Source organism: Myzus persicae, unplaced genomic scaffold (assembly GCF_001856785.1).
Source record: "Myzus persicae strain clone G006 unplaced genomic scaffold, MPER_G0061.0, whole genome shotgun sequence".
NCBI classification, from domain to species: Eukaryota; Metazoa; Arthropoda; class Insecta; order Hemiptera; family Aphididae; genus Myzus; species Myzus persicae.
The window spans coordinates 178905-205914 of NW_019104189.1; the positions used below are offsets into that span (position 1 = coordinate 178905).

The window sequence follows — 27010 nt, forward strand, 5'->3', positions numbered from 1 at the left end:
TTTTGAGAGTAGCCGCTAGTCGTGTATTATTATTATTATTATTATTATTATTATTATTATTATTATTACCATGGTCGGCATCAGTAGTTTGCGGACCACGCTTCAAACCGTACACACGCGCGTCCCGGTCCTGATCCAGCGGCGTTCCGGGCTCACAGACGTCGCTTCTTTCACCTCATATATAAACATAAATATATATGTGCACGGGTGAGTTTATTGTGTAATGGTTTCCATATAATTGTTCACTGATTAGTGTTGTATGACAATAATATGTTGTACAATTAATATTATGGTATCGATGTTGTTATATTTTATTTTAATGATTTACTATTTCTAACAAAATTATCTACGAGTGCAATGGTGGTAATTTTTTTCCCCATTACGAACGATTTTCTTAACTTTTTTAGAAAATACTACAGCTGCTTTATAGGCAATACTTTACTCTAATGTGATTTTAAATTTCCATTTTTTTCTTATGTCTTAAAAATTAACATTTAAAATAAGTGATAAATAAAAGAATTCATTTTTTAATTTTATTCGACTTTAAAAACAATTAAAATGTTATACTAATTTATTTTGAAAGTCCGGCTTTTAATGAATAAAGATTTCACATATATTTTACAAAATAAATATTGTAAAATAGCATATTTTGATATTTTGTATTATATTTGATCACTATAGTATTAGTTTTTTCTCCATTTAAACTTATAGTACGAATGTACAATAATATCAAAATTAGTGTTATTTTAATTACACTAATAACTATAACTATTTAAAAATATTATGTAAGACGAAATTGGATATATTATGTATCGAACTATCAATTACCAACAATTATCTAAATGTATTTAAAAATAAAATAAATATAAAGAACTTAATGTGTTATTGACAAATAATACAAACATGGCAATTAAAAATGTTGAATAGGTACTAATAATACCTATACATACTTATGAATTATTATACATAATTTAGAACAATTTAATTAATGTAAGATTTATAGGTGGTAATCATTATTAAAACTTAGTAACATTATTATTCAAAAAGAAAAATTATAAATATACTTTTGTCATATACAAATTTAACACAAAAATAATATGTTATTTACTTCCTAAAGAATAAATATAAATAAAATAAAATAAAATAAAATATTTATTTGTACATATATTACATAATCGCTGTTGTTTTATATTATATCTTTTATGCACAATATAATACAATGTCATTATTTTTTTTACGAGAATATATTCATTTCCATTAAATACTCCTTGTTTATTCGCATGTATAAGTCATAATTAATGTAGGTAATTCTAAGATGTATAAGATACATAACCATCAAAAATTGAACTATTTTATATTTTTTTAAACTATATTTTTATATATTTGTATTACGTTTTAAATTACATTTAACTCAGATTTTAATTTACTGATCAATAAAAAAATGTAAGTCAAATATATCATCCTACTATTTCATTATAATCTATTAAACTTAAAATAAAATAGGTATATGTATGTATACACGGACTGCTGATTATCATATTAGTTAAATTATAGTTAATTTATTATGCATTTCAAGATATAGGCAGGGTTCTGAGGGCAAACTAAAGCAACTAAGAAGTCTATAACTATAAGTAAACAATTTCATGAATAAATTGTTCCAATAATTTTTTAGACATGAAACACAAATATAGTATATGAAGTCCAAAATATATATAATATGGTTGTTTTTCAAAAGGAAATGTAGTTTTGACATTTGTTATTTCAATTAGTAATACTATTATTATTAGGTAATTAAATTTATTTAAAGATAAGCCATTTTTATTCTTGCAATTAAAATTAAAATTACTCAGAAAACAAAATAAAATTGTTAAGTATAATTTAAATGTTAATAAAGAAGATTGAAATCTCATTCATTTCAAACATTGAATTAAAATAAACTCAAACAATATCTGAATTTATGTTATTAAAATGATTTAGATACTATTTCATAAATTAATAATTCCATTAAATATACCACAAAGAGAAAATGAATATTTTTTATTTTTTTTATCTCATTTGTGTGTATTTTTCTTTAATTAAGTTTATCCTAGTTAACATTTACTTTAACGATATTTTACTGAGTTAAATATCCCGAATAAATTTCACTCCCGGTAAAAATTTGAATTGTAAATTATTTACAGTTTTTAATTATAATGATTAATGAACTAAAACGTATGTTTAGTAATTATACAGTTTCCATTTTAATGATAGTAATATTTTATCAGTGGATATTTATCAAAAAGATGAAAATCAAAGAACAAAATAGTATAGTAACTGGTGTGTTATTTTTTTGTTGTTAATACTAGAAAATTGTGTGGAGCAAACAATATACAAAACAGTACAACACTATATATTTTAACTAAGCTAGCAGTTTAAACCACGAGTATCATATTTTTCTAGGAATACCTATGTCCTATATCTTACTGAGATTAATTTTCACCATAAAAGGAATAATATTTTACCCTTCATTAAAATAATATGAAGTCCATAATCACTGATAGGTTTACCGGTGTAGTAGCCACGGAATTAACAACTTCCGTCAATTAATTAGTCAAGTGATGCAAAATTGATTATACCATAATTACAAGAGATAGGACAATATTATTTCTATACGATGTTTTCCTCTTTGCCTTTACTTCAGATAAAATTAATTGCTTCTACTTTGTGTTTCTTTTAGGTTTTTGTTAATAAAATATACATTTAACTAGAAATAACTCCACAAATAAACTAATTCATATTTTTTTGATGCATACATAAATGGCCGATGATTCGTATCCTATAGTATACGCAAAACATAGGTGGTACCTATGATTCATTTGTATATATCTTTATAGCACATCGCATCGAGGAAAATATTCAACACCCTTGAGACGTATTTTTCAATATTTAAATTCCACAGATGTAGGTATCAATACTCTCCTTGACAGGTGTCACTTATTTTTTATATATATATGATGATACGCATCATACTGATGGATATTGTATGTAAAGTTGTACATGGTCACCTGTTTTCTGATTATTATTTTAACTTCTTCGTCGTTCAAAGGTATGTTCTGTGTTCTATTTGACATGTCAATTTAATAATATTTAGTTCTATAAAAGGATATTATATAAAAAACAAAACTAGGTAAACAATAATTAAAAACGTCTATTAATATAAGTATTTAATTTTATTTTTAATTCTTGTAGATTAAACATATAGTTTTCTGCACATTTGATTATAAATACCTAGTAATATGTTTAATGTATAGATAACAGAATTATTCACAGTGCATCTAATCTTAGCTAAAAAATTATAAAATATATTATTCTTAAAGTATTTATAACATCGAATACATAACATAAAAGGATACATTTACTCAAATAAAATATACACACAATTCATTCCATTTAATTGACAAAAATGTTAGTAGTTATTTATTGTAATTCAGAGTACAAACAAAAGTCAAAACTAAACAAGTAATCAGTATACAGAAATATTACTGACTACTGTTACATATTGTAATATTTTATGGTATTTATTATAAAATATAAAACATGCTCGAAGTAATGTTGAATATTTAAATTACTTACAAACAATAAAACCCAAAATTATTAAAAAGCGTAGGCTGGATATATGATAAAACGATGTCTTTTTAATTAAATGAACTGTGGCGAAAATAACGATGTATGGATAGACAAAAAAAAGCATATTATAAAGTATTTTATTTTAGTTGTAAAGAAATCTAAAGACTAAAAGTATTATATTGGATTAAAGCTTCATGCGGATTTCGATTTTAATTTAATCTGTTTTCATCATTCATTTGGATCAGATTGAAAATAAATTAAATTTGTTAATACGTGATGTTCTTGGAAGATATTAAAGGTAGTAAGTACCTAAGCCGACAGTTGGCCAACACAATCTCTCTGATATATTTTCCATCGAAATCGATATGCTGTCAGTATGTTCATCTATTCTATTATTCCGTATGGACTTCAATTTTTGATGTCTTGACTTTTATTTAATTATGACTAAAACAAAACAGGTGTACTTTTACAAGAAACAAAACACCCACTTAAACATTGCACACAAAAGGCTTAAATTTAAATCAAATTTTCTAGGTACAATTTGTTTTGGTAATTCCCAGGATGGGCTAGTATTATCAGAAAATCGAAAAAAATAAAAGTAAAATAAGGACATTATGTTAGGTTTATAATCAGATATATCATGTTCTAAAAGTCGCATCTGACATTGGACTGTACGCTACAACGACGAAAATCTTGAAACTATCTATAAACTGAAAATAAAAAATAAAACTGATAGATTACTACCTCCTACTTGTCATTATAGACTTCAAAAGTTGAAATAATGATGAAAACAATGGTTTTTATATATCCATCATAGTATATACGTCGGTAGTAAATTTGGTCTATACACATTTCACATTTTCACTAGAATATATTATTTTAATACAATTTCTTAAAATTGTATAAATAGTTTAAGAAATTGTATATTTATTATTATAAATGATCGTATAATATATTACTATAAAAATATAATCCACAAAATTATTAAAATTGTGTAATGAATAAAACTATAATGAACATTGAAAAAAATTAACTTCATTGTCTGTATATCTTTAAAATAATATTTCATTTTAACATTATATACATTTATTTATTTGAATAGTCTTATATATTGAAAATAAAATATTTCAGTAATGTGAACTTCTTTTGCTTTGCTCACTTATGATAGTGGTGTATTATTATTTATTTAAAACAAATTATTATTATTATTATTTATTTTTATAAATTCGATTGTAACGATAAAAAAACATTGAACATTAGAATTTATTCAATTTTACAAGAATATTGTAATTACCATAAAAATTACAATTGTATTTATAATTATGATCTAATTTACCTATTTCCTATAGTATATAGATAAGACAGTTTAAAAATTAAAACAACAAATAATCAATTACATGTTACGTATAGGCATTATTATTTTAAAGCATTCGCCCTGTAAATAAAAACAGTGTTTTTAAAATGTTTAAGTAATTTTATTTCATGGGATGTTACCACTGGGTATCTTTCCTAATCTTATTATTCATATCATTCTTACTTGTCACCTATCAAACCTACTCATTATACTAAGAACATGTATAGATTGAAAATTACTTCAAATAAATAAAATAAAATAAAAAGTAATTTTATAATAAAAAAATGATATTCTTCGTTTATTATGGAGATAGTCTTGTCATCACTCAATAATAAACGCTAGTAATTATTGAATTTTTTCATTATTTTAACGATACAATTGAAATGGGATACCTTTTAAGTTTTATTATAGTATTTAAGTAACGATAATTAATATCTTTTTATATTATTATCTATTGCGTAAGCACAAAATGTTATTTATTTATCAGTAAATTAACTTCACTTGAAATTAATTTTAAAACTCAATAATACATCACAGTTAGATTTAAAACGGCATAAGGTAATCTGATACATCAGCCTAATAGCATCTTCGACGCACAAAGTATACTCGGATTTTTTTATCTATTATTCTACCCAGTGTTCATCTTAAGACAGACCGAGATAAGTGTCCTTATATCAAGTTTTTGAAATCAAGTAATTTAATATCAAAATGAATGAATAAGATTTTAATGTAGATAATGATATATAATATCATTTGGTTTAATATTATAATATATCTATATAGATTCTATATATTAGCACGCAATAGCATAGTGTATAAGTCATTGATCAAAATCATTGAAACTATACTACAGAATATTAATCTTGTAATATACTTTTTTTTAGTTTTCAGTTCATTATTTTCTATATTGTTTTAGTTGGATAAAAATAATTGTATTATGTTAATTAATATACAATTCAAAATAAATAATGATACACATCCAAAATAAAAATCACACACTCGTCCTGTGCAGTAATATACTAATATCAATATGTCTTTCAGTAAATAATAAATATAATATATTTAAATATATTATATTATGTTTCAACAATAATAATTTATACTCAAGATATATCCATTATCCGGTAGGTACCTACTAGAGGTTAAATTGACGTCATGCTGTAGGTTATTTTTAGCGTTTATACCGCGTATAACCAAATTGTATTTTTTTTTTTTTTATTTACATAATAATCAATTTTGAATATTACTGCCTCACTCAATTACATGCAACCCATGAGAAGTTTATTTTAAAACGGTTTGATCCAGTAATCGTATTATATGCACACTAACATAATATTATGTACGTCTATTGTTCAGTTATACAAATATTAAATAACTGCGGAAAGTTAAATGATTTCAGAAAGCCTATACAATTTATATGGTATAATATCACTCTGTGTAAAAATTGCACAAGTCTATACATTTAATTGTTTATCATATTTTTTTATACATCTATACACGGTATACACCTATATAAAAAATACATACAAAGTTTCATTCTAGTGAAAAATATTATCAATTTTTCCTATTTTCTAAAATATATAATATTATGTTTTTATGCATGAATTACCAGTGTGATGATTCAAAAAATAATAACGATAAATATAGACAATAACACTCGAAATGTTGATTACTACACGATTATACGGATAGAACGCACTATATTAATTGATAACTTTTTATTAATTTAACATTTTTTACTTTTCATTAATTGATAACTTTTTTTTATCGAACTACCGAGAACCGGGGGAGGAATTTGTGTTGGCATTGCTTCTCTCCCCCGTCCCAATGGTTTATGTTTATTGCACAAAAAAACAAAATTATACTTATGATAAATAAAAATTGGCAATAATCAGTATATTTGTAACATGTTAAATGTTAAGGATATAACCAATACGTCTCACTTTCTCGTACAGTACGCTAACAACACACAATAAAAATATCAATAATGTATAACTCGTCGAAATATTAGTTTAGGTTATGGTGGTGACGTATATGTTGTGCGGAATATACGTTTATAATGGATACCCACCTATACACATATAAATATGTTTTGATTGACACGGCAACGAGAATTCCGCAGTGTATGGCACTCGCGTAAGAGTTGAACTAAGTATTAATTTATCAAAAGGATATATAATGTACACGCGTGCGTGTATATATCTAGACACGTCTTACGGCCACAGTGGTGGGGGGGGGGGGTCGAGATTTCTATAAGAGCTTTACTGCCATACACGGCGCGTATAATTTATTTGGCAACGGGCATTCACCGAGTCTTACCACTCGTACCTAGACCTCGATTGGCGCTCGTTGGCGTCGTTTTTAAAAGCCATTAATCCTCCGGCAGACCTCCCGCAACACCAACACCGGATCGCCGGCGGTACATGCACGCACACAATATGCGGACCATAGGAAATAAAATATTCTTCTCGATTTGTCTCGTCAGAAAAATCTTTTTGCGGGCCTTTATTTTTCTTCCGGTTCGTCTTGCAGCCACTGCGCGGCCATCATTACTTATTCGGACCCGGCACCGTACACTATATGTGGCGTAGACAGACGACATGTTGCATTATATTATACTATATTTTATGTTATTATGTATAGCGCGCTAGTGTACATTGTTATAACTTATAATACAATATATAATACGGTCGGGTCTATATAATATTATACACGAGAAAAGCCGCGAGCGCGTGTAACATATCACTTATCTCGCATTGTGCTATATAATACCGGCTAGTTCATCTATCACTCGGTCCGACGGACGATTTGACAAACGTAAAAATTGTGTTATACACATATAGGTACGTGCGTGCGTGCGTGCAGATAGTACAGGGCTCAATAAATTGGACTTAAATGTTGAAAAAAGACATTATACACCCAGAAAATAGTGAAAATACTGTATATCGATCACCCGTAATCCATATAGTCGTGTTCAGAAATACATCCAGAGCGATGATTTTAACAGTGCAGGTCAGTGATATCGAAAAGTATTAGAAGTAATTACCTGGGAATAGTATTAGTCAAACCGTGGGGCTTAGAAGTATACATGAAAATATTAAATTTAAATTATTAAAATTTTTTTCAAACATTTGCATTTCAGTTATGAGTGACGAACTACTATAATAATATAGATAAATGCCCTATACTTAACTTCAAACGTAAGGTTTACTATTCTTTCTATTCAAATTTAAGCCTGGACAATTATTATTCTGCATCAGATAATAAAATTAAAAAACATTGTTATCATGTAAAAATTCAATAGTTAACTATAGTAAATAAATAGTAATTACACTTATAACTCACTTCAAACTACCAACATTATATCATGTAAGCGATAAAAAATTTAGAGCATTTTAAAAATATGTTAGAGCTGCAGTCGCTTGCTTCGCGTAATGCTACGCCTGCATGACATCGGTAAAGTAATATATATATTATTTTATTTCAATAAACGTTAAATATACTTGGTACAACTATTAACTACTAAGTGCCTAGTCCAATATTATTGACATCAAAATTTTTCCACATAATCCCTCGTTTGGTATTAATCTGTCTCTGATACATCGTTCCTGCAGAGATAGAACGTTTTTCTTAATAGTTACTATATACCACATAACAGTAATATAATATAATACAACATCAATCGATGAACAAGAAATATAAAAAAATTTTAAAAATAGTGCAAAAATGTTACAATCGGCCGAAGATCGAATCACGGACTTCATTACCTGTTGATTAAAAGCGACTGGTTTCCCGTAGAATCGATTAGTAGCCATTTTTTCGAAAACTTACTGGACAAGAAATGTGAAAAAGAGATGAGGGCTCCTAATCTAACTCTCCAGTGGTACTTGCACTTCTTACTGCAGTTTGCTTCAGAGGGTTTAGCTTCGGTAGAGCTTGTTTAGTTTCAACACATGTTTCGATCGATGACGCCATCAGACTTACAGGTATTTTACCCATTTTCTCGAGTATTTAAGTACACGATTTGTTTGTTCTCGTGGCAATGAGTTGAAAAAAACGATTAACAGTGATATGTGTACCTATAACTAGGATCATAAAGTAAACTCTCGATTGCCGCGGAATAGGATGTCATGGCAACCGTATGATACATTTTCACATCACCTTGTATACATTTTTGCTAATCACCAAAAATTAATTCAACACGTCACTGACACCACGCATTTGTGTCGAAAATAGAAATAGACATTGGAATATGTATTTTTAGTTAAAATTATTTCGTGTATGGGTCAGATTTTCATTGACAATAAGTGGCGCCATTGAGCTGTATCAAATTCTCGACAATGAAACTATTTAACTATTTACCTATATGTATCTAGATGTAATTTTGGATAACACGTGAGGGTGTAGCCAAACAAATTATTGGCATATGCGACAGTTTTCATGTTCCAGTTTTTTGAAAATCAATATTTTCATTTTATCTAAATCGCCCAAATGTAAAACTGCAATCATCTCAGAATCACGTTTATCTTGGATATACGTATCCCGGAAGGTCTAAACTGGCCTCACACGCTCTGTCGTTCATCTGTGGTTAAGACTCCAGATCACAAATTAATGGTAATCCAGTCAACAGCTGATTAATATTATACTTGACTTCTGGGGTCTAAGTGCTGTTAGGGTGAATGACTTGTAGTACAGTAATCCCTGGTTATCCACACAGGTTAGGTTCCAGCAAAGTTGCGCGGATATCGAAACCGCGGATAACGACTCCATAAAGCAATGTAAAACGGGAAGTTAGGTTTTATTTACATACAATTTTTAATTTTTATTATTTTATACATATTTTGTATTTAATTTTAAAAATCATAAAAAGGATAATATGTTTTACAATTATTTGATTATTTATTTTTTTAATATAATTTATTAATTATTTATACATACATAATATATATTAGGAAGGATGAAAAAAATTTGCGTATTATCTACATATTAAGGTGCGTATTTTATTTAGCTTATCCGTTATAAGTATGGGTATAATAAAGATACAATTTCATCGTATGTATTAAAGAAAATGTTATCGTCGATCCGACCGCGGATAATCGAAACCGCGGATTAAAAATACGCGGATAACGAGGGATTACTGTATATACGTCACATGTGTGTGGAGTGCGCTTCCTCAAACACCAACCAGATACCTTAGAGGTCCAAGCCAAAAATCATGTAGTAGTCCTATCTGTCTGACTATAGTATGTTAAAAGTTTTAATGTTGTCTACAATGTACAATTATCGAGGGAAAGGTCAGCATCCACCTAAAAAATATAAGGTTAACGATAACATATATAGCGACGAGGTGGAAATCATAGAATAAAGAGATATTGCTGATTTTAGTTTTTTAAACCATAACTACATCTAAATTATTATTTGTATAAAAATATAATATTTTTTGCAAAGGAAGATTTTTATTTTTTTTCCGTGGAGGAAATGTTCTATTTTCTTAATTTTGGGTGTAACAAATTTTGGACAGCAGTTGTAGCCAGTGCCCCCCCCTCTACTAAATGTGGTCCTGTCTGTGGTCCTGTCTGTGTTCATATTGTTTTTTGGAAATATTTGTTCATCGTTGAGAATGACTCTATAAGTATGTGATAATGACACGTCATTTGTAAATGGAAGGCAAATACATAATACAGTAAAACCTTATAGAGGACTCCCTGTAACAAAAACTCCTTTATAAGTTATTAGTTTATGGAGGAAAAATCAGTTGATACCAAGTGATTCCGTTTTAAGGAGATTTCAGGTTTTACTGTATTATGAAATGCACCACCTCAATCTATTATGCCGTATGAAATGATTCATTTATCATGTCATTGCCTATTTTTAAATAATAATTAAATTATTCACATTTTGATATTTTGCATACCTAGGTATTTAATTATATTGAAGAACAATATTTTCAATTATTTACATTTTTTATACTGTTTAGGCATTAAGAATTGTCCTGTGGTGATGCGAACTTATTTTTTTCTATTGAGAGTAAACCACTTCTACTAAAAATTGGTAAACCGATGAAATTTTTCGAATGTAGATAATATGTAATATCTACATCAAAATTCAAGGTTCTTTTGTTCTTAATGTTATTAAAATGTATAGTTACAATAATTGTAATATTACATATTTAAAAACGGTTTGGCAAAAATATAAAATTAATGTAATAATAAAATATAAAATTTAATATCTATGGCACTCAGACAATTTTCTCCGACTATAAAATTTTGATGGATTAATATTAATTACAATAATTTTCAAACCTATATTATCACGAACCTATTATGGGCTTATATATCGTTTGCGCATCACCAGTTCACCTTACGTCTATACATTATTCGTGCAACAGAATATTTAATGATATAACTATAAGAGATTAGGAATACCCAAAAGCGGAAGTTGCTTACTAACTTTCAGCTTAAAATGTAAGGCTTGTAAAACTCAATTTTAAAATATTGAGTACTGGTATATATTTTTGTTTGAAAATATAAACGTTTATAAAGACAAGATTGCAGGGTGAGTAGTTAGTGGTTCAAAAACGTATAGTCAACTTTTTTATTATCTGCCATTTATAAGTATGCTGATCTTTATTTTCAGACCTATATTCTAATACTTACTACATGTTTACAAAATATTTTAATCATTACTCAAATATATATTATTATATACTAAAATTAGTACATTTTACTGTAATAGTTAAATGCATTGATTATTCAAATGTGTACAGATTCCGAATTTTAAATAATGCACGGGTACATTAATTATAATGAAAATTGTGTTAAGATTTAGGAATCAGTAGGTACTTATTATGTTATAAATATTAGAATAGCGGCTTACAGATATCAGTAAGTATTAAAGCAAATAAAATACTATGTGAACACATTTTTATAAGATACAATTTCAAAAGTTAAATTAAAAATGTATAAATTACCTACACTTTCAAGATGGCAAGTATTCGACCACCATATTTATCAATGATTTACTCGTTATAAATATTTAGAGAATTTAGATGTAATTATAAGAGCATCGTATAAAATATAATTTTTGTTATTATTATTATTATTATTGTTATTAAAAGGTACCTTCATCCGCAATGAGCGATGACCATTATGAGTGATCATGGATATTAATTTAACTATGGATTTTAAAATACTTCAACAATAAAGAATAAATACACTTATTATATTATCATATATACGAATTATATATGATAATGATCAGTTTAGAGAGTACTTGTAGACCATTGCTTATTAATATTTAGTATACAGCTATTACATATTATTGTTTGTTATATTTATATAAGTTATAGACACGCACAATCTATAACATTTTATGCTTATATTAATAGTATTTTAACATGTTATACGTATATATGTACATGTACAAATCGTATTAAAAATAGGAACAATTTTAATTATAACTTCAAAAAAACTTCTCAAAAACACTGATAATAGTCACTATTATTTATTAACAAAAAAATGTCTCAAGTTTAAAAATTTAGAATAATTAGCCTAGGATAACAACCTTCGCGATCATAGATTTTTAAGATATATGAATACTATGGTGTATTATGTGTTTCAAAATTATACAAACAATAGTAGATCTGTTAACATTTTATAATTTGTTATAATGTTTTGATATAATAGATTTTTGAATAAATTTTACATATATTTATATTTATATGCTTCTTTGGTGAATCGTCCTGTATAATACACCCTGTATCCCTATATTATTATCTCTTATTATATATACCGTTTGATATGCAAATAAAACACGAACGATTCAACGAATGTTTTTATTCTATGCATGCATAAAAATGTTAATTAAATGAAAAAAAATAAAGGACGTGCAATTTGACTGCGTAATATACTAAACTGGTGAGAAATTTGCAAATAAAATATACACATAATATAAAGGTTAAATAAGGTACATATATAAAATAAAATAATATATAATATGATTATAATATGAATAAACATCGAGTTAATAATTGATTAAATAAATTATTTGATGACTTTCAATTTAAACAGATAATTTATCAACACGCGGATATTTTTTGTAAAATTATTCTACCTGTAATCTGTATATATGTATTGATGTTCCAAGGGCTGCAGCTTAACCTAATCATCGGGTGGTCAAGTTTAAAGTGGACACTGGCCACTACTTATAATAATATAAATAATATAATGGCATATTTTTAAAGTATTACTTTGGAAGCATAAATAATATTGGCCGTTGCGTGACGTGTATTGAATGGTGTGGATATAAAACCACCCAAATTGCAAAAAAATCATCAAATGTGCCTCTGCGGACTGCGATAATACAAACAATGTTAGTATATAGACATTGTGTAATCGTACCCAAAATACTTGGTAGAACTTAAAGTTAAGATTTGTATACAGTACATCATGTCATTGGTCGATCGGAATGGAATCACTAAACCGTTGACAGTGAAGTATTATAATGATTTGCATCGTAATAAATTGAAAATTATATTGTAAAATATGTACATAGATATTGTTTTTTGTTTTGTCTTGATATTTAAGGAATATTCACTATTTTTGAAATGTGGAACCCATAACTTCTTCACAATTTTAAAAATCCATATTTTATAACCTGTTTTAGAAATTTGAAACTTTCATATTTTTATCTGAACAGTGGTTTTATCTATTTATACTGTTTTCACTAGTTCTTATACTATTTTATTTTTGAATAAGTATAATGGAATATTGTGATACCTACTAAAAAAATCAGTGCATATGGATAATATTTATTGTATAATACCTACCATATTTTATTTTTAATGCTTTTCAATTATAACATTATTATAACACGGCGTTATGGGCAGGCAATTTAGCTACATAAAGTGTGTTAGTTAAATTTTTTTCAGTATCTTATATAGTGAAACAATAGTAACTAATATTATTTTATTATGATGCTTTTATCTGCATTTCAATATTAAACCTAATATAATCACAGAGGGTTATCTGCGCAGCAAAGGCTTTAATAAAATTATATTCAAGATTGATAGTAATATTCAGAGTACAAAGGCCTTCGACACAATTCTATAGAAATAAGAATATTAGATACACCTATAAATGTTTTAATATTATATCACAGGTTTTCGTAATAATTTTATTTATCTGTATAGTGATAATATAGAACAGTGCAGTATTTTAAATCATCTAAAATTGATCAATATTTTTTATTTTTATGATGATTTTATTATTTTTTTACATTTCTTATACATAGAGTTGTCTGGAAGATTTAAATATTTTGTTTAATAATTACGCTTAGTTATATATTCTAAATTTCTAAATACACCCTGGCTGCATTGTAAGTATTTTCAAAATACAATAATAACCAGGTACATACTATAGTCACATTTAAATTAGTTATGCACGTGTTTCATACATTTTAAATCTGCATGTGTGACACGTGTTGTTTGTTATACTTAAACCAATTTAATATAATATATCTATAAATATACGCTATTATAATACGTATTGTTTTATTAGTTACAAGACACGTGATATAATTAATTTTGTTTTGAAAGTAGGTGTATAGCCTTATAAAATTATTTAGTACATAATTATAAGAACTATTTAGAAAAGGTCGCCTTACTGAAATATATATTGTAAAATTCTTTACACATATCGCGATCTGGAATAAAGTTTAAATATTAAGTCAAATCTAAAATAGCTCAATTCGCTATGTACAAAGCGATTCATAGGATACTAATATATATATATATATATTAAAACAGTATCATATGATACTGGATACTAATGGTATAAACTATGTCTAAATTAACTAAAATTTTTAGGTTTTGGTATAAAAATGTTGCCATATGGTTCAGTAAAATTGTATTTTTAAATCATATTTTAAATATTAATATTGCTTACAATATTTGTAAAATGTAAGGAATTTGGGTGTTTTTTCTCCGTTTTACAACATATCAGCATATCAGTAAAACCAATTTTGTGTAGTTACCTTACATTTTTGAATGAATTAACCCATTATCAAATTTAAAATTGATATTGTTATATTAATTATTATCTTGGACATGCGGGTTCAGCGTCCTCTTGAGCATCAGTATTGATGATTAGGTGTTATTTTAATTTTTAATTATTCGTAACACTATATTTTTACAAAGTAAAGTGGACTACAACTAGTGTGGGGTACTCCTTGCCATTTTATTCCACTCATCTAAGCATTAAATTCTTAAAAAAATGTTTATTGAATACTCGATATATTATTTACATAACAAAATTGTTAGAAAAATATTTTATACAATTAAAAATATAGGTTTTTATAAAAATAATAACGTAGTGTACCTAAAAATTATTTCTCAAAATGTAATGCATGTATATGAATGCCCAAGGCTATACAAAAACACAAATATCGACTTTAAAAAATAATATGTACCTATTGTACCTATATAGTAGGAAAATAATGTAACCGATTAAAAATATGTATCACGTATTAACATGCACTCTTTTATATATATGCATATATGCTCAGGGAGGTACATATAACATAATAATATATTCTCATCTTTGGATTTTACAATAGGTCAATTAACTCTGATATGTGTAATGTATTATGTATACATGATTTAAACTAGAGTTCCGGTACCATGTATGACTGGTGAATATATAATAATTATATGTAGGTTGTAGGTAGGTATATATTGCCTCGGAAGGTAAATTGGCCGCTCGTATATATGCAACGGTGGACGGATGGTACATATATTATGTATACGTTTAGCACAATTATTGATTATATTATTATAATAATGTATTACCTACCTATAATTCAAAACAAAATAATACTAACCGCAAACAATAATTGTCACTTGTATCATCAGTGGCGTCGAACTCTTCTATTAGGTTGTAGCCTTGTAGGAAGGTATGATGACTATGACTGACCTATAATTCTATATAATTTACTATGATATTATAATAACGAATTTTAGCCACAAGTTTAAGGTTTCACTTTTCATTGTATCTATGATTATAATATCAAGTATTGTAATTTGAATTTATGGTATTCATTATTATTATTATTTTTTTTTATTATTATTATTTTATAGTATTAAGTTTTTTTACACTCACACGCAACACTGCACTGTAATAGATTATAGATGCGTATTATTTTTTATTGAAGGTACATGTTTAAATAATATTAATAATTAATAAAAAATACTATTTTGTAAGCTCTCGACTTGTCACCGTAACGTATAAGCGCAATTTTTTTTTTTTTTGTAATTAAAGTATTTTTATTCAATCTGTTTCAATACATGAACAATAAGAATAAGAGATGAAGTAAATTAAATAAAAAATAAATAAATAAATAAATGACAGATTTTTCCGAATGTAGAGGCCTCCCGCGGAGGTACTACGACATCGACATGAGTAGGACTAAATTAGGCTAGCAGGTCGCGATAAGCGCAAATTGAGTTTTAAATTTGAGGGAGCTCAAAATTATTTTTAATAAATCTGTGTGTTAAAACTATTCTCTAAAAAAACCCAAATAGATTTTCAAGTTATAATTATATTAAAAGATCAATACAAATAAAGTAGTTTTAAAATCTGTATTAATTATAAAAATAGTAATATTTTTAATTATTATAGTTCAAATTGAACCTAGTTTTAAAGTTATGTTGTGAAATAAGCTAAAAATAATTAATTTTTATGCAAATTCACAGCCCTAGTAAAAATAATATACTAATATCCAGCTAAGTAACCAAATATTAAAAAAAAAATTTAATAATTAGCATTATTTTTTTGTTGTAAATAGGGTCGTTTGGGGCTAGGTCAAAAAGCTTGGAAATACAATACAAGATTTCACTTAAGATATTCTATTTGTAATATTAAAACATTAAACAATATATAGGCACGACTTTTTTCATAAGTGTTTGAAGTTTGAATGCTGATAAAATTCGTAAGAATTCCAAAAATGTGCAAAATATTATGTAGATAAAAATTCTTAATAAGTTTAATTTGTAATGCTAAGGCTTCCTTATAGGTAAAATCTAATTGAAATCCAAAAATTAAAAAAAATATACCCTCACAATTTTTTATTCTACAGGCATAATTGAAGTTTATATTTTGACGAAATTGGATATTTAAACAAAGCATAACAATTTTAGTTACTCGTATTTTGTAATTGTTTGTAGGTAGTATATTATTAAAGTAGGTATCTATATGTATTATTAATTATTATGTTATTTTACAATACCTACGCAATGGAATTTTCAAAATATTAATTGTATATTTGGATTATTAAGCTATTGTCTGCATTAGTTAAATTATTGGTAAACGGTAAACTATAATTTACTATTTAGTCAAATTAAATCAATGCACAATAAAATAAACCGTCTTTATTTGATCTGTTCTGTAGTAAGTAGTGGTAAGTGGTGATTATAAAGCTTGATAGTGGAACAGATTTGTAAAATGATAACTGGGATGATCATAAGACGGTGATAACATTATCAAAGCTGCTAAATTAGTTAGGTGTTGACATTTTTATTTTTTTCGTTGTAGTTTTTTATTTTTAACGGAGATTTTTTGGTGTATAATGAGTGGTAATGCCGTTTTCCCGGTACTGGTCGAACGAAAATATGAGAACTCATCATTGGGATGCTCGGTATTTCGGTTAGTTTGATGTCTGTTCAATCGGACCGAAAGACCGATTGATGACACTATGACAGAACAATTGTATCAATAATTTTTGAGCTAATACGGTTTTTGTTTTATCTTTTTTAGGTGACCAAGCTCAAAACTTGGTAATTTTGAGTAGCTGTGGTCATTGTACGTCATGGAAGACTGGGTGGCAGCGTTAAAAGTTACAGCCAGCAGAGATATTTTAAATCAGGTAATCACTTTGATGGATTGAGGTCTTACATGCATCAGTGACAGTTTTTAACAACTAAACCAGTAATTTATCATTCAAATATGTACCATGTACATGGTTTTTGAATACTAAAATACTTTTATGAAAGTTTAACTTGAAATGACTGATATTGAATTGACTATTAAACTATTATATTGTACCTGCCTACTTAGGTTTTGATTTTAATTTCCAAACTCCTTTTATGTTTAGCCAATTGGTGTAGATTTAAATGATTTTCTGTCTGGAAATCACTCGTGGCATACTACATCTCATGCACGTCCAACATATTGCAATATCTGCCGAGAACAGCTATCAGGTAATTTAAACAACATAATATCAAACTTATTATTCATTGGTTTTGTCATTAGAATGCTTAGTTAATATTTACTATACACATATTTAGGTGTTACATCTCATGGATATAGTTGTGAGGTATGTAAGTGTAAAGTACATAAAAGATGTTTGGACAAGGCGATCAGCAACTGCAAGTGGACTACATTGGCCAGCATTGGAAAAGACATAATTGAAGATAAACAAGGGGTAATAATAATTTGTAATGTTTTTTACAATATTAGTTATTTTTTACATTTAAGAATTCTTTTAATTCTTTCTCATACCAAATTGAGTAAGCTTTGATACTATAATTTCTAAATATATTTAATTCTACAACAGAAATAATATCAAATTTTTCAAATATTATTAAATTTATTTCAATACTTGGGCGAATTTAAGACAGATTACTTGTAGAGATAAATATATATATATATTTGTTGAGGTTCTTTTAACTTATTTTCATCAACTGGTCCAAGAACAATTTATTAAACATTTTAATTTTGCTTTACAGTTAGTAATTAGTAATTACGTATGTATGTATGTATTATTTATAAATCAAATTTGTAAATGAGTTTAAAACAATTAATTGTAATCTAACTATGTATTTATATACATCTTAGAATATTTTAATGATACACCAATGGATGGAAGGAAATTTACCTGTTTCTTCTAAATGCGCTGTCTGTGATAAAACATGTGGATCAGTCTTAAGGTAAATATTTATTGTGTTTTTAAGTATTTATTATGTAAACTCAATTTGTATTCAATTGCAATCAGGCTTCAAGACTGGAGATGTTTATGGTGCAGAGCAACAGTACACACTGCATGCCGCCCTAAGCATACAATAAAATGTCCATTGGGGTCTAATAGATTAAGTGTTGTGCCACCCACAGCTATACATTCTGTTGGTAGGATACAATTTGTAATTAATTTAGAATAAACTATATAACCTATTTAAATACTAAAATATTTTATGATCATAGCTAGTGATGATTCCTTAGAAGCAATCCAACCCCATGGATGTTCTCCATTATTAGTATTTGTCAATTCTAAGTCTGGTGACAATCAAGGTATAAAATTTCTCAGACGATTCAAACAAATATTGAATCCAGCACAAGTATTTGACCTTATTGGGAACGGCCCTGGACCCGGGTAACAGAATCTTTACATTTTGATATATTAAACAAAATAAAATACTTTACTTTTATACATTTTATTTAATGTTATTTATTATTTAGATTAAGATTATTTAGACATTTCAATCCGTTCAGAGTGTTAGTATGTAGTGGTGATGGTTCTGTTGGTTGGGTACTTTCTGAAATTGATAGGCTTAATATGCAGGTAACTTATTATATATTTATATTTACCAAGTAATTATGTATATAATTTTAAATGTGTTTGTATATTAGGTACAGTGTCATGTTGGTGTACTACCGTTGGGCACTGGTAATGACTTAGCAAGGGTATTGGGTTGGGGCGCATCTTGTGACGATGATGCTCATTTGCCGCAAATAATGGACAAATATGAACGAGCCAGTACTAAGATACTTGACAGGTAAGACTTAAATGGGTAACAAGTAACAACTAGAGCACATATTTGTATGCACTTATAAATATCACAATATTCTTTATAATATGTAGTAAAAATTGTGAAAATATGCAATTGTTTTTTAAATGATAGGTAATAAAAAAAAATTACCAAATTTAACAGTTTATTAAATAATTAAGAATTTATTATGTAAAAGAATGATTTTAAATATATTTAATAGATTATTTAGGTACTTAATACCAATCAATTATAATTTTTTTCAGTGAAGTTACTACAAGATTATGTTGAAATGTTAAATTGTTGTAAAGGGTTAAGCACGTTTATGAAGAAGATTATAAACAAAAAAGTTAACGATACAATTTTAATTGATGTAAGCCTTCTAAAAAAAATGACTGGATTTTAGTCAACAACATTAATTATTAATACAGTTTTCTATTCAATGAAATATATTATTTTATGAGATTTTAAAAACAATATATAATTTACGTTTACTTCAATACACAATAAATATTAAATATTGTTGAAATATGCAACTATCATCATATATTACTTAGAAATATGTAAAAAAAAAAATTATTTCCATTAGCTTGAAAGTTGAGACTGTTACAATTCATAAAGACTACTGACAAAAATAAAAAATAAAAAAATAGTAAATAATTGCATAAAAGTCCGCGCTCTAATAATGACTAATAAGTTGTATAATATGTGGTTTTATTCAACACTTTGTATGCACATTTTAGATGGAGTATTATGGTATATGAACGTAGCATTGACATAGGTAGTGGCACAAAACTCACAATGAATTCTGGGGTACAAGAGGGTATTAGTTTAGAATCAGCCATATCCTCATACTACAATTATATTATGACTAATTTGAACATTATTTTACAAACTCATGAACACGAAACAATTGTTAATACAGCCAAGTTAGTATATTTTGTGATAATATATAAATATTTTAATTGATTTTTATTATGTTATGTACTTTTAGAGTGTTATGTGGTACTGTCAAAGATTTTATTGTATGCATATCAGAAATTAACAATGTTATCGACAATACTGAATTCAATGATATGCGCCAAGATTTAAAGTATAAGTTGGACACACTTTTAAAACTTCTTCAAAAAGAAGAGTTCAAAATAACATATCAGACCAAAAATGTAAGATATTATTTTATGCTTAATGTTTTTCCATTGAGGGTTTTACATTTTCATTTTTATTTAGGAAACAATACATAATAATGATTTAAATGAAGAGCCCATTAATATAAATAAAATAATAAATAACAATGTAAAAGATACTGAAAGTAAAGCCATAAAAAAAGTAAGAGATTTAATTTTTTTTTTTTTTTAATATTTGATTTATAAATTGTTATAAAGGTCTATAAAAAGCAATTACTTGAAAGAGCTAATAGCCTTGAGAAATCTGTTACAAAATTAATTGAACATTCTGGAAAGGCAGCTTTTCCTTCTACTATTTTGACTCCACTTCCCGTGTCACAACTGGTATGTTGCAAGATATTTATGAAAAATAATGCATTTATATTTAGTTGAATTATTATTTTACTGTATAGCTATCACCAAGCATCGATAACCATCTAAACCTTCAACAGCTAACTCCTACATCTATTGCCAATCCTATTTCTATTTCGCCTATACCAATGTTAAGAAGAGATTCATCGTGTTCAACAGAATTAAATATTGAATCTTTACCAGCACCTGTTGAATTTTCCGATTGCCGCCAGGAAATAGTTCTGGATGATCAAAATGCTATGTATGTTATGTTACATTATTTTTTTTATGTATTTTATACTATTGCTATCTAATAAATAATAACGAATATGATAATGTTTAAACAGTATGTCCGAAGAAGATACGAGTACATATCAAACTTCACAGTATGATGATTTAAATAGCTATAGCCAAATATACGAAACTGATAAATTAAAAAATGAATGCAAAGATCAAATTAGTGAGCCACTAAAAATATATACTGCATTTAAAATAAGCGAAGAAGAATCTTTGGGAAATATTTGTCATATTGATTCGTCTGAAGCATCAGATGAAATACCAGATAGTTATAAAATGTGTGACAATAAGTGTCAAGCCTCTTCGTCTCGTTACAGTTTTCGCCAAGCTTGTCAAGGCCAATTTTCACGTCATCGACCTAAATTGAATTTTGGTGTAAATGAATGTATGGAGTCTGATGTAGATGTATCAAATTTAATATCATCATCTCCAGAAGATGAAGAAAGTGAAGACTTTCGTAAAGAGCTTATAGTTGTAGAAAATACTTCTAAGAAGTGTAGTATTGCACATTTTATTGAAGGAAATGACATCGCACGAAGGTCAATTAAATGCCGTCATCTTAATAAAACATATAGCGACATGGAAGCTGAAATTGAATTTGGATTTAAAAATAAAATCAAGGAATCAGAAAAATGTACTGTCAACATGGGTTTAGAACTACCAAATGAATCAAAATTTGTTTCAGATAAAAATGAAATAAATGTTAGAATTCAAGGTTCCAATGGTAATATAAGCACAAATGGTGATAATTCATTCCTACTTCAAGATCCTAAATCAACAAGTGATGTTTTTGATGCTGATGATGATGATGATGAATTACATAGCTTTAAAGGATTAAAAAGAAGTCAAACAATGACTGGTCCAGCTGTGGTCATAAATCCACCTTCTCCCCAGAATTTCTCTCCCAATAAATCTTGTGATGTAGAAGAGTCACATTTAGACTGTAGGAGAAATAGTTTTGACAGTTGCCGGAGACGTAAGTATACCCACTTGATAGGACTTAAAATTTAAATCTAAAAATTGTTTTTATTTTTTAGTTTCTGCAGCATCGCCTGTCATGTTAAATGCTTCACCTTTGCGATCTTCGCATAGGATTTCTAGTAGCACAGCATTAAATAATCGAAACCATTCACCTACACCATGCTCAGTACAGAATTATACATCGCTTAAACGTAATAAACATTTACCAATAATCAATCCATTGGTTACTTTACCCACTTGGCCTAGTAAGAAAAAATAATGTAAAACTGGTTACTTCAATTTTATTTAATACTCAATATTGTCATTATACTTTCAATAGATGTAACAGAATCGAGTTTGATAAGTCAAGTTTTATTAGCAAACGCTGATGCTTTATGTGCTCCTGCTGTACCTTTGATGGATCCCGATGAAACTTTGCTGTAAATAAGAATTATAATCATAAATTTATAAGCAAAACCATAATAATTTAATTTTTTTTTCAGAGAAGGATTTTTTGAAAAATGCATTATGAATAACTATTTTGGTATTGGCATTGATGCTAAGATTTCATTAGATTTTCACCATAAAAGAGAAGAACATCCTGAAAAATGTAGGTCACGGACTCGAAACTACATGTGGTATGGAGTATTAGGAAGCAAACAGTGGTTACAAGTATGTTGTTTTTTTATAAAAAAAAACATGGTGTTTTAATTTTAATAATTATACTATTTGATAAGAAAACTTATAAAAATTTGGATCAAAGAGTACAACTGGAATGCGATGGACAAAGAATTCCACTTCCTTCATTACAAGGAATTGTGATACTTAATATTCCAAGGTAATGAGTCAAATTATTATTTTTACTTACATTCACAGCAATTAATATATGTTTAATATTTAGTTTCATGGGTGGGACTAATTTTTGGGGCGGTACTAAAGAAGACAGAGTCTTTTTAGCTCCAAGTATTGATGATAGGATATTAGAAGTGGTTGCTGTGTTTGGAACTATCCAAATGGCTGCATCACGGTTAATAAACTTACAACATCATCGTATTGCCCAATGTACTACTGTTCAAATAAATATTATGGGTATGCATAGTTTAATTTGCTTAGATATATGGAGATGTTGATTTTACTTTTAACTCAGGTGATGAAGGGGTACCAATACAAGTAGATGGTGAGGCTTGGGTACAGCCTCCTGGAATGATTCGTATAATTCACAAGAACAGAATGAAAATGTTATGCAGAAATAAGGCACTTGAACTGTCACTAAAATCATGGGAAGAAAAACAAAAACAAATTAAGCACCAGAGCAAACGCACTCATAGCCAATCACTATGTAGATTTACTCCTTTAAGTCAAGATGAATGGACTATCCTAAAGGAATTTTTGGAGGCCACAAATTACTTAACTGAGTAATAATTACATTTAATGTTTAAATTAATGTTATTTTTAAATGCTTAAAATAATTATGATTATAATTTAGACTGATCAGAGAAATATTACTGAAACAAAAATTATTTAAAGGAGATGATTTGAAAAAATTAACTGATTCTACTAATGATAATGTAAAAAAAATCAGTATTATTGAACACGAAATTAAGGAAGTAAGTTATAATGGTTTTAGTATTTTACTAAATTTATAATTTATAATTTATATTCTATATTTTATTTTTGGATTGATTTTCGATTTAATTTTAGAAGGAATTACGATCAGTAGCAACTGACATTGTGTTAAGCACAAAGCGTTTATATGAAGAGACATTAACTATGATCAGAAATGCAGGAAATGTTAGTTAACTAAATTAGCTTTGCTGTAAAGATTATAAACTTATAAATGTTTTAATATTTGACAATTTTTTTATTCAAGGTTTTTGATGGAGAATTTGTAGTTAAACTTTCATTGGCATTTAGCAAACTTGAAATTGAATTTAAAAAATGTCTCATATCATCGAAAGACTCTGAAGGAGACAATGACTCATCATCATGTTATGTTTATTTCCTCAACAATGCTTATGAAACGGTAATCTATTGATTTTGATGAAATTACCTAATTAGTAATTATACAATAACTTGATTTTGTCTTATCAGTATTATGATAGATAACTTAAATTAATCAGTTCATTTTGAAGCTTTTTGAGAATTGCCTATACTGAAGTTAATTTCCAATTAAATTGTATATATTTGTAACATTATGAAGAAAGAAATTAACTGTTTTGTAGCATTTTGCAATATTCTACAGTTGATTTATAATTTGTATTGTTTGTACTCTCTCATACGCTTATCATTAAATGTATATCTACAAAAATAAACATGCATTAAACATTTTTAAAATGTTTTTGCTTTTCAGAAAAATTTTAAATAATTAACTGTTTTTGTTAACTTAACATAGGACAAGTTGTGTCGTAAAGGACAATTTTGGCAAAAGTTATGGAAAGCTAATGTAATGTCTTCTAAACGACTCAGTCAAGATGTATCCAACTGGAGCACAGTGGAGGTGGGAATTTGGCTGGAGTCAGTCCAGTTGGGAGAGTATACAGAGGTATTTGCAAATAATGATATTCGTGGCAAAGAATTATTGAACTTATCGCGACGTGATTTAAAAGAAATCGGTATAACCAAAGTAGGGCACTTAAAACGCATACTTATGGCTGTCAAAGAATTAAACACGGTCCATGAAGATCACTAAACTATTTGGGGTGAAGTATTCAACATTTTGGTTATAATACACATTATATCAGTGTATATTGTCTAATATTATTTTTACTGAAGCTTTTTAGTTGTTTTTTTTTTTCTGAAAATTTATTTGTACCATATTAAAACACTTTCTCAGATTACAATGGAAAGTAGCTTCCAATGTCTCAAAAACTTAGTTGAAATTATTTTCTGTCTAAACGCAATAAATGAATTAGTATAGTAATCAAGAACAAAACAATCTATTAAAATGATGTTCCTAAGCTTAAGAAATTTATATATAATATAGTATATATCCAATAGATAATATATAATATACACTATTATGCAATTGTGTTTATGCATAATATTTTGATTTATTTTAATCAACATTTAAAATTTGTATGATAGTCTGTCCCATGGATATAATTAATGGGAATATGAGCTATAGTCCTCGATATCCATAATCATATAAATAGTAATTAGGTACATTATTTTAACATAATTTTTAATTTTGTATTACATGAATTTTTTGTAAGCTGTTGAGTGTAAAAGTTCAGTGATATAATTTGTGGGATAAAACTATAAAAGGGTGTGCATCTGTAAAAATACATACCGCCATTTAGTGAGCATAGTGAATGGTTTCAGTTTATTGTTTCAAGATTCTTTGCATCCCACAGCATGATATAAATTTTCCTCACTCAAAAAATACTATTATTTACATGCATACTCCAAATTTTAATCCGGGATCTCTACCTGCTATATTTATAGTCAGTAAGTGTCCATCAATATGTTAATGCTGGACATTATAAGCTATTGTGTTAACGGGTAAATTATGTTAAATTTTAAACAGGAATGACAAAGACTTATTCTACTTGCTCTATTTAACTTGTCTATTATCCCTATCATCTAGTAACTTAAGTGCCAAATAATTATTTATTAACATTTTAATTATTTTTGTTAATTTGTTATAACATTTGTATAACTTAAACATTATACACTTCTAAATGAAGAAAGTTTTTAAAACTATAAACGTACAATTTATCAATTTATTCAATCTTAATGTATAACTTATAGGTATGAAAAAATAAAAACACCCATTACTCATTAGTCTTTAGTATATTTACCTATATTTTTGTTACGCACACGTTTTTCAACATTTTAACAGTGTACATAATATTATTCATTTTATTATTGTTTAATTATGAAGTGATTCATATTGTGATACGGTCAAACTATGATGGAAACTATTCATCATTCATAATAAATAACATTTGACGACTATTGATTTTAGACAGATTTCTCTTTATTATTAATTGTGATTTATTTATTTTAGGTTACAAGTTACAATCTATATAATTCTCTGTGTATATTATACACATATTATATTGATATACCAAAATTAATATTTTGGAATTTAATGTTTAATCATATTTTACAATATTAACTAATTTACCTACATAATATTTGAAAAATTATTATTAATTCATTTTTTACTGATTCAATAATATGATTATTATAAAGAAAATATTTTTACAACAAAAATCAATAGTCAGCTTAATTATAATGAATTTTAATTGTTCAATATTGTGTACTGACTAGTGATATAATAATTAATAATTAAGGCCATCAATGTGTTTCAATGTACTTTTTAATTATTTATTAATTGAACTATTACTTGTGACTTTGTTAAAATGTTCTATGAAATCATCTGTTTACACTAAGTAATAACTAATAACTATATTTTGGTGCTAATAACAGTGTTTCATTTCATTTAGATACTATTTCTAA

At 27.0% G+C, this 27010-nt stretch overlaps 1 protein-coding gene across 2 annotated transcripts; it reads left to right on the top strand.

Annotated features, from left to right (window-relative positions):
* Positions 1-96: 96 nt before the first annotated feature.
* On the top strand, positions 97-25928 carry LOC111039761 (diacylglycerol kinase eta-like). 2 transcript variants are annotated; one of them, XM_022323381.1, is made up of 25 exons: positions 97-207; positions 17770-17878; positions 18107-18212; positions 18300-18436; positions 18850-18941; positions 19007-19137; positions 19213-19381; positions 19468-19570; positions 19639-19784; positions 20519-20704; positions 20770-20938; positions 21003-21101; positions 21158-21283; positions 21352-21551; positions 21637-22562; positions 22624-22812; positions 22887-22986; positions 23050-23218; positions 23284-23384; positions 23448-23635; positions 23694-23961; positions 24033-24153; positions 24248-24337; positions 24417-24569; positions 24939-25928. In XM_022323381.1, exons 2-25 carry the CDS (start codon positions 17822-17824, stop codon positions 25233-25235), a joined length of 4323 nt encoding a protein of 1440 aa, XP_022179073.1. In that variant the 5' UTR covers positions 97-207; positions 17770-17821; the 3' UTR covers positions 25236-25928. The 2 variants fall into 2 exon arrangements, with proteins under 2 accessions (XP_022179073.1, XP_022179072.1); XM_022323380.1 differs by lacking the exon at positions 97-207 and adding an exon at positions 17489-17658.
* The last annotated feature ends 1082 nt before the right edge of the window (positions 25929-27010 follow it).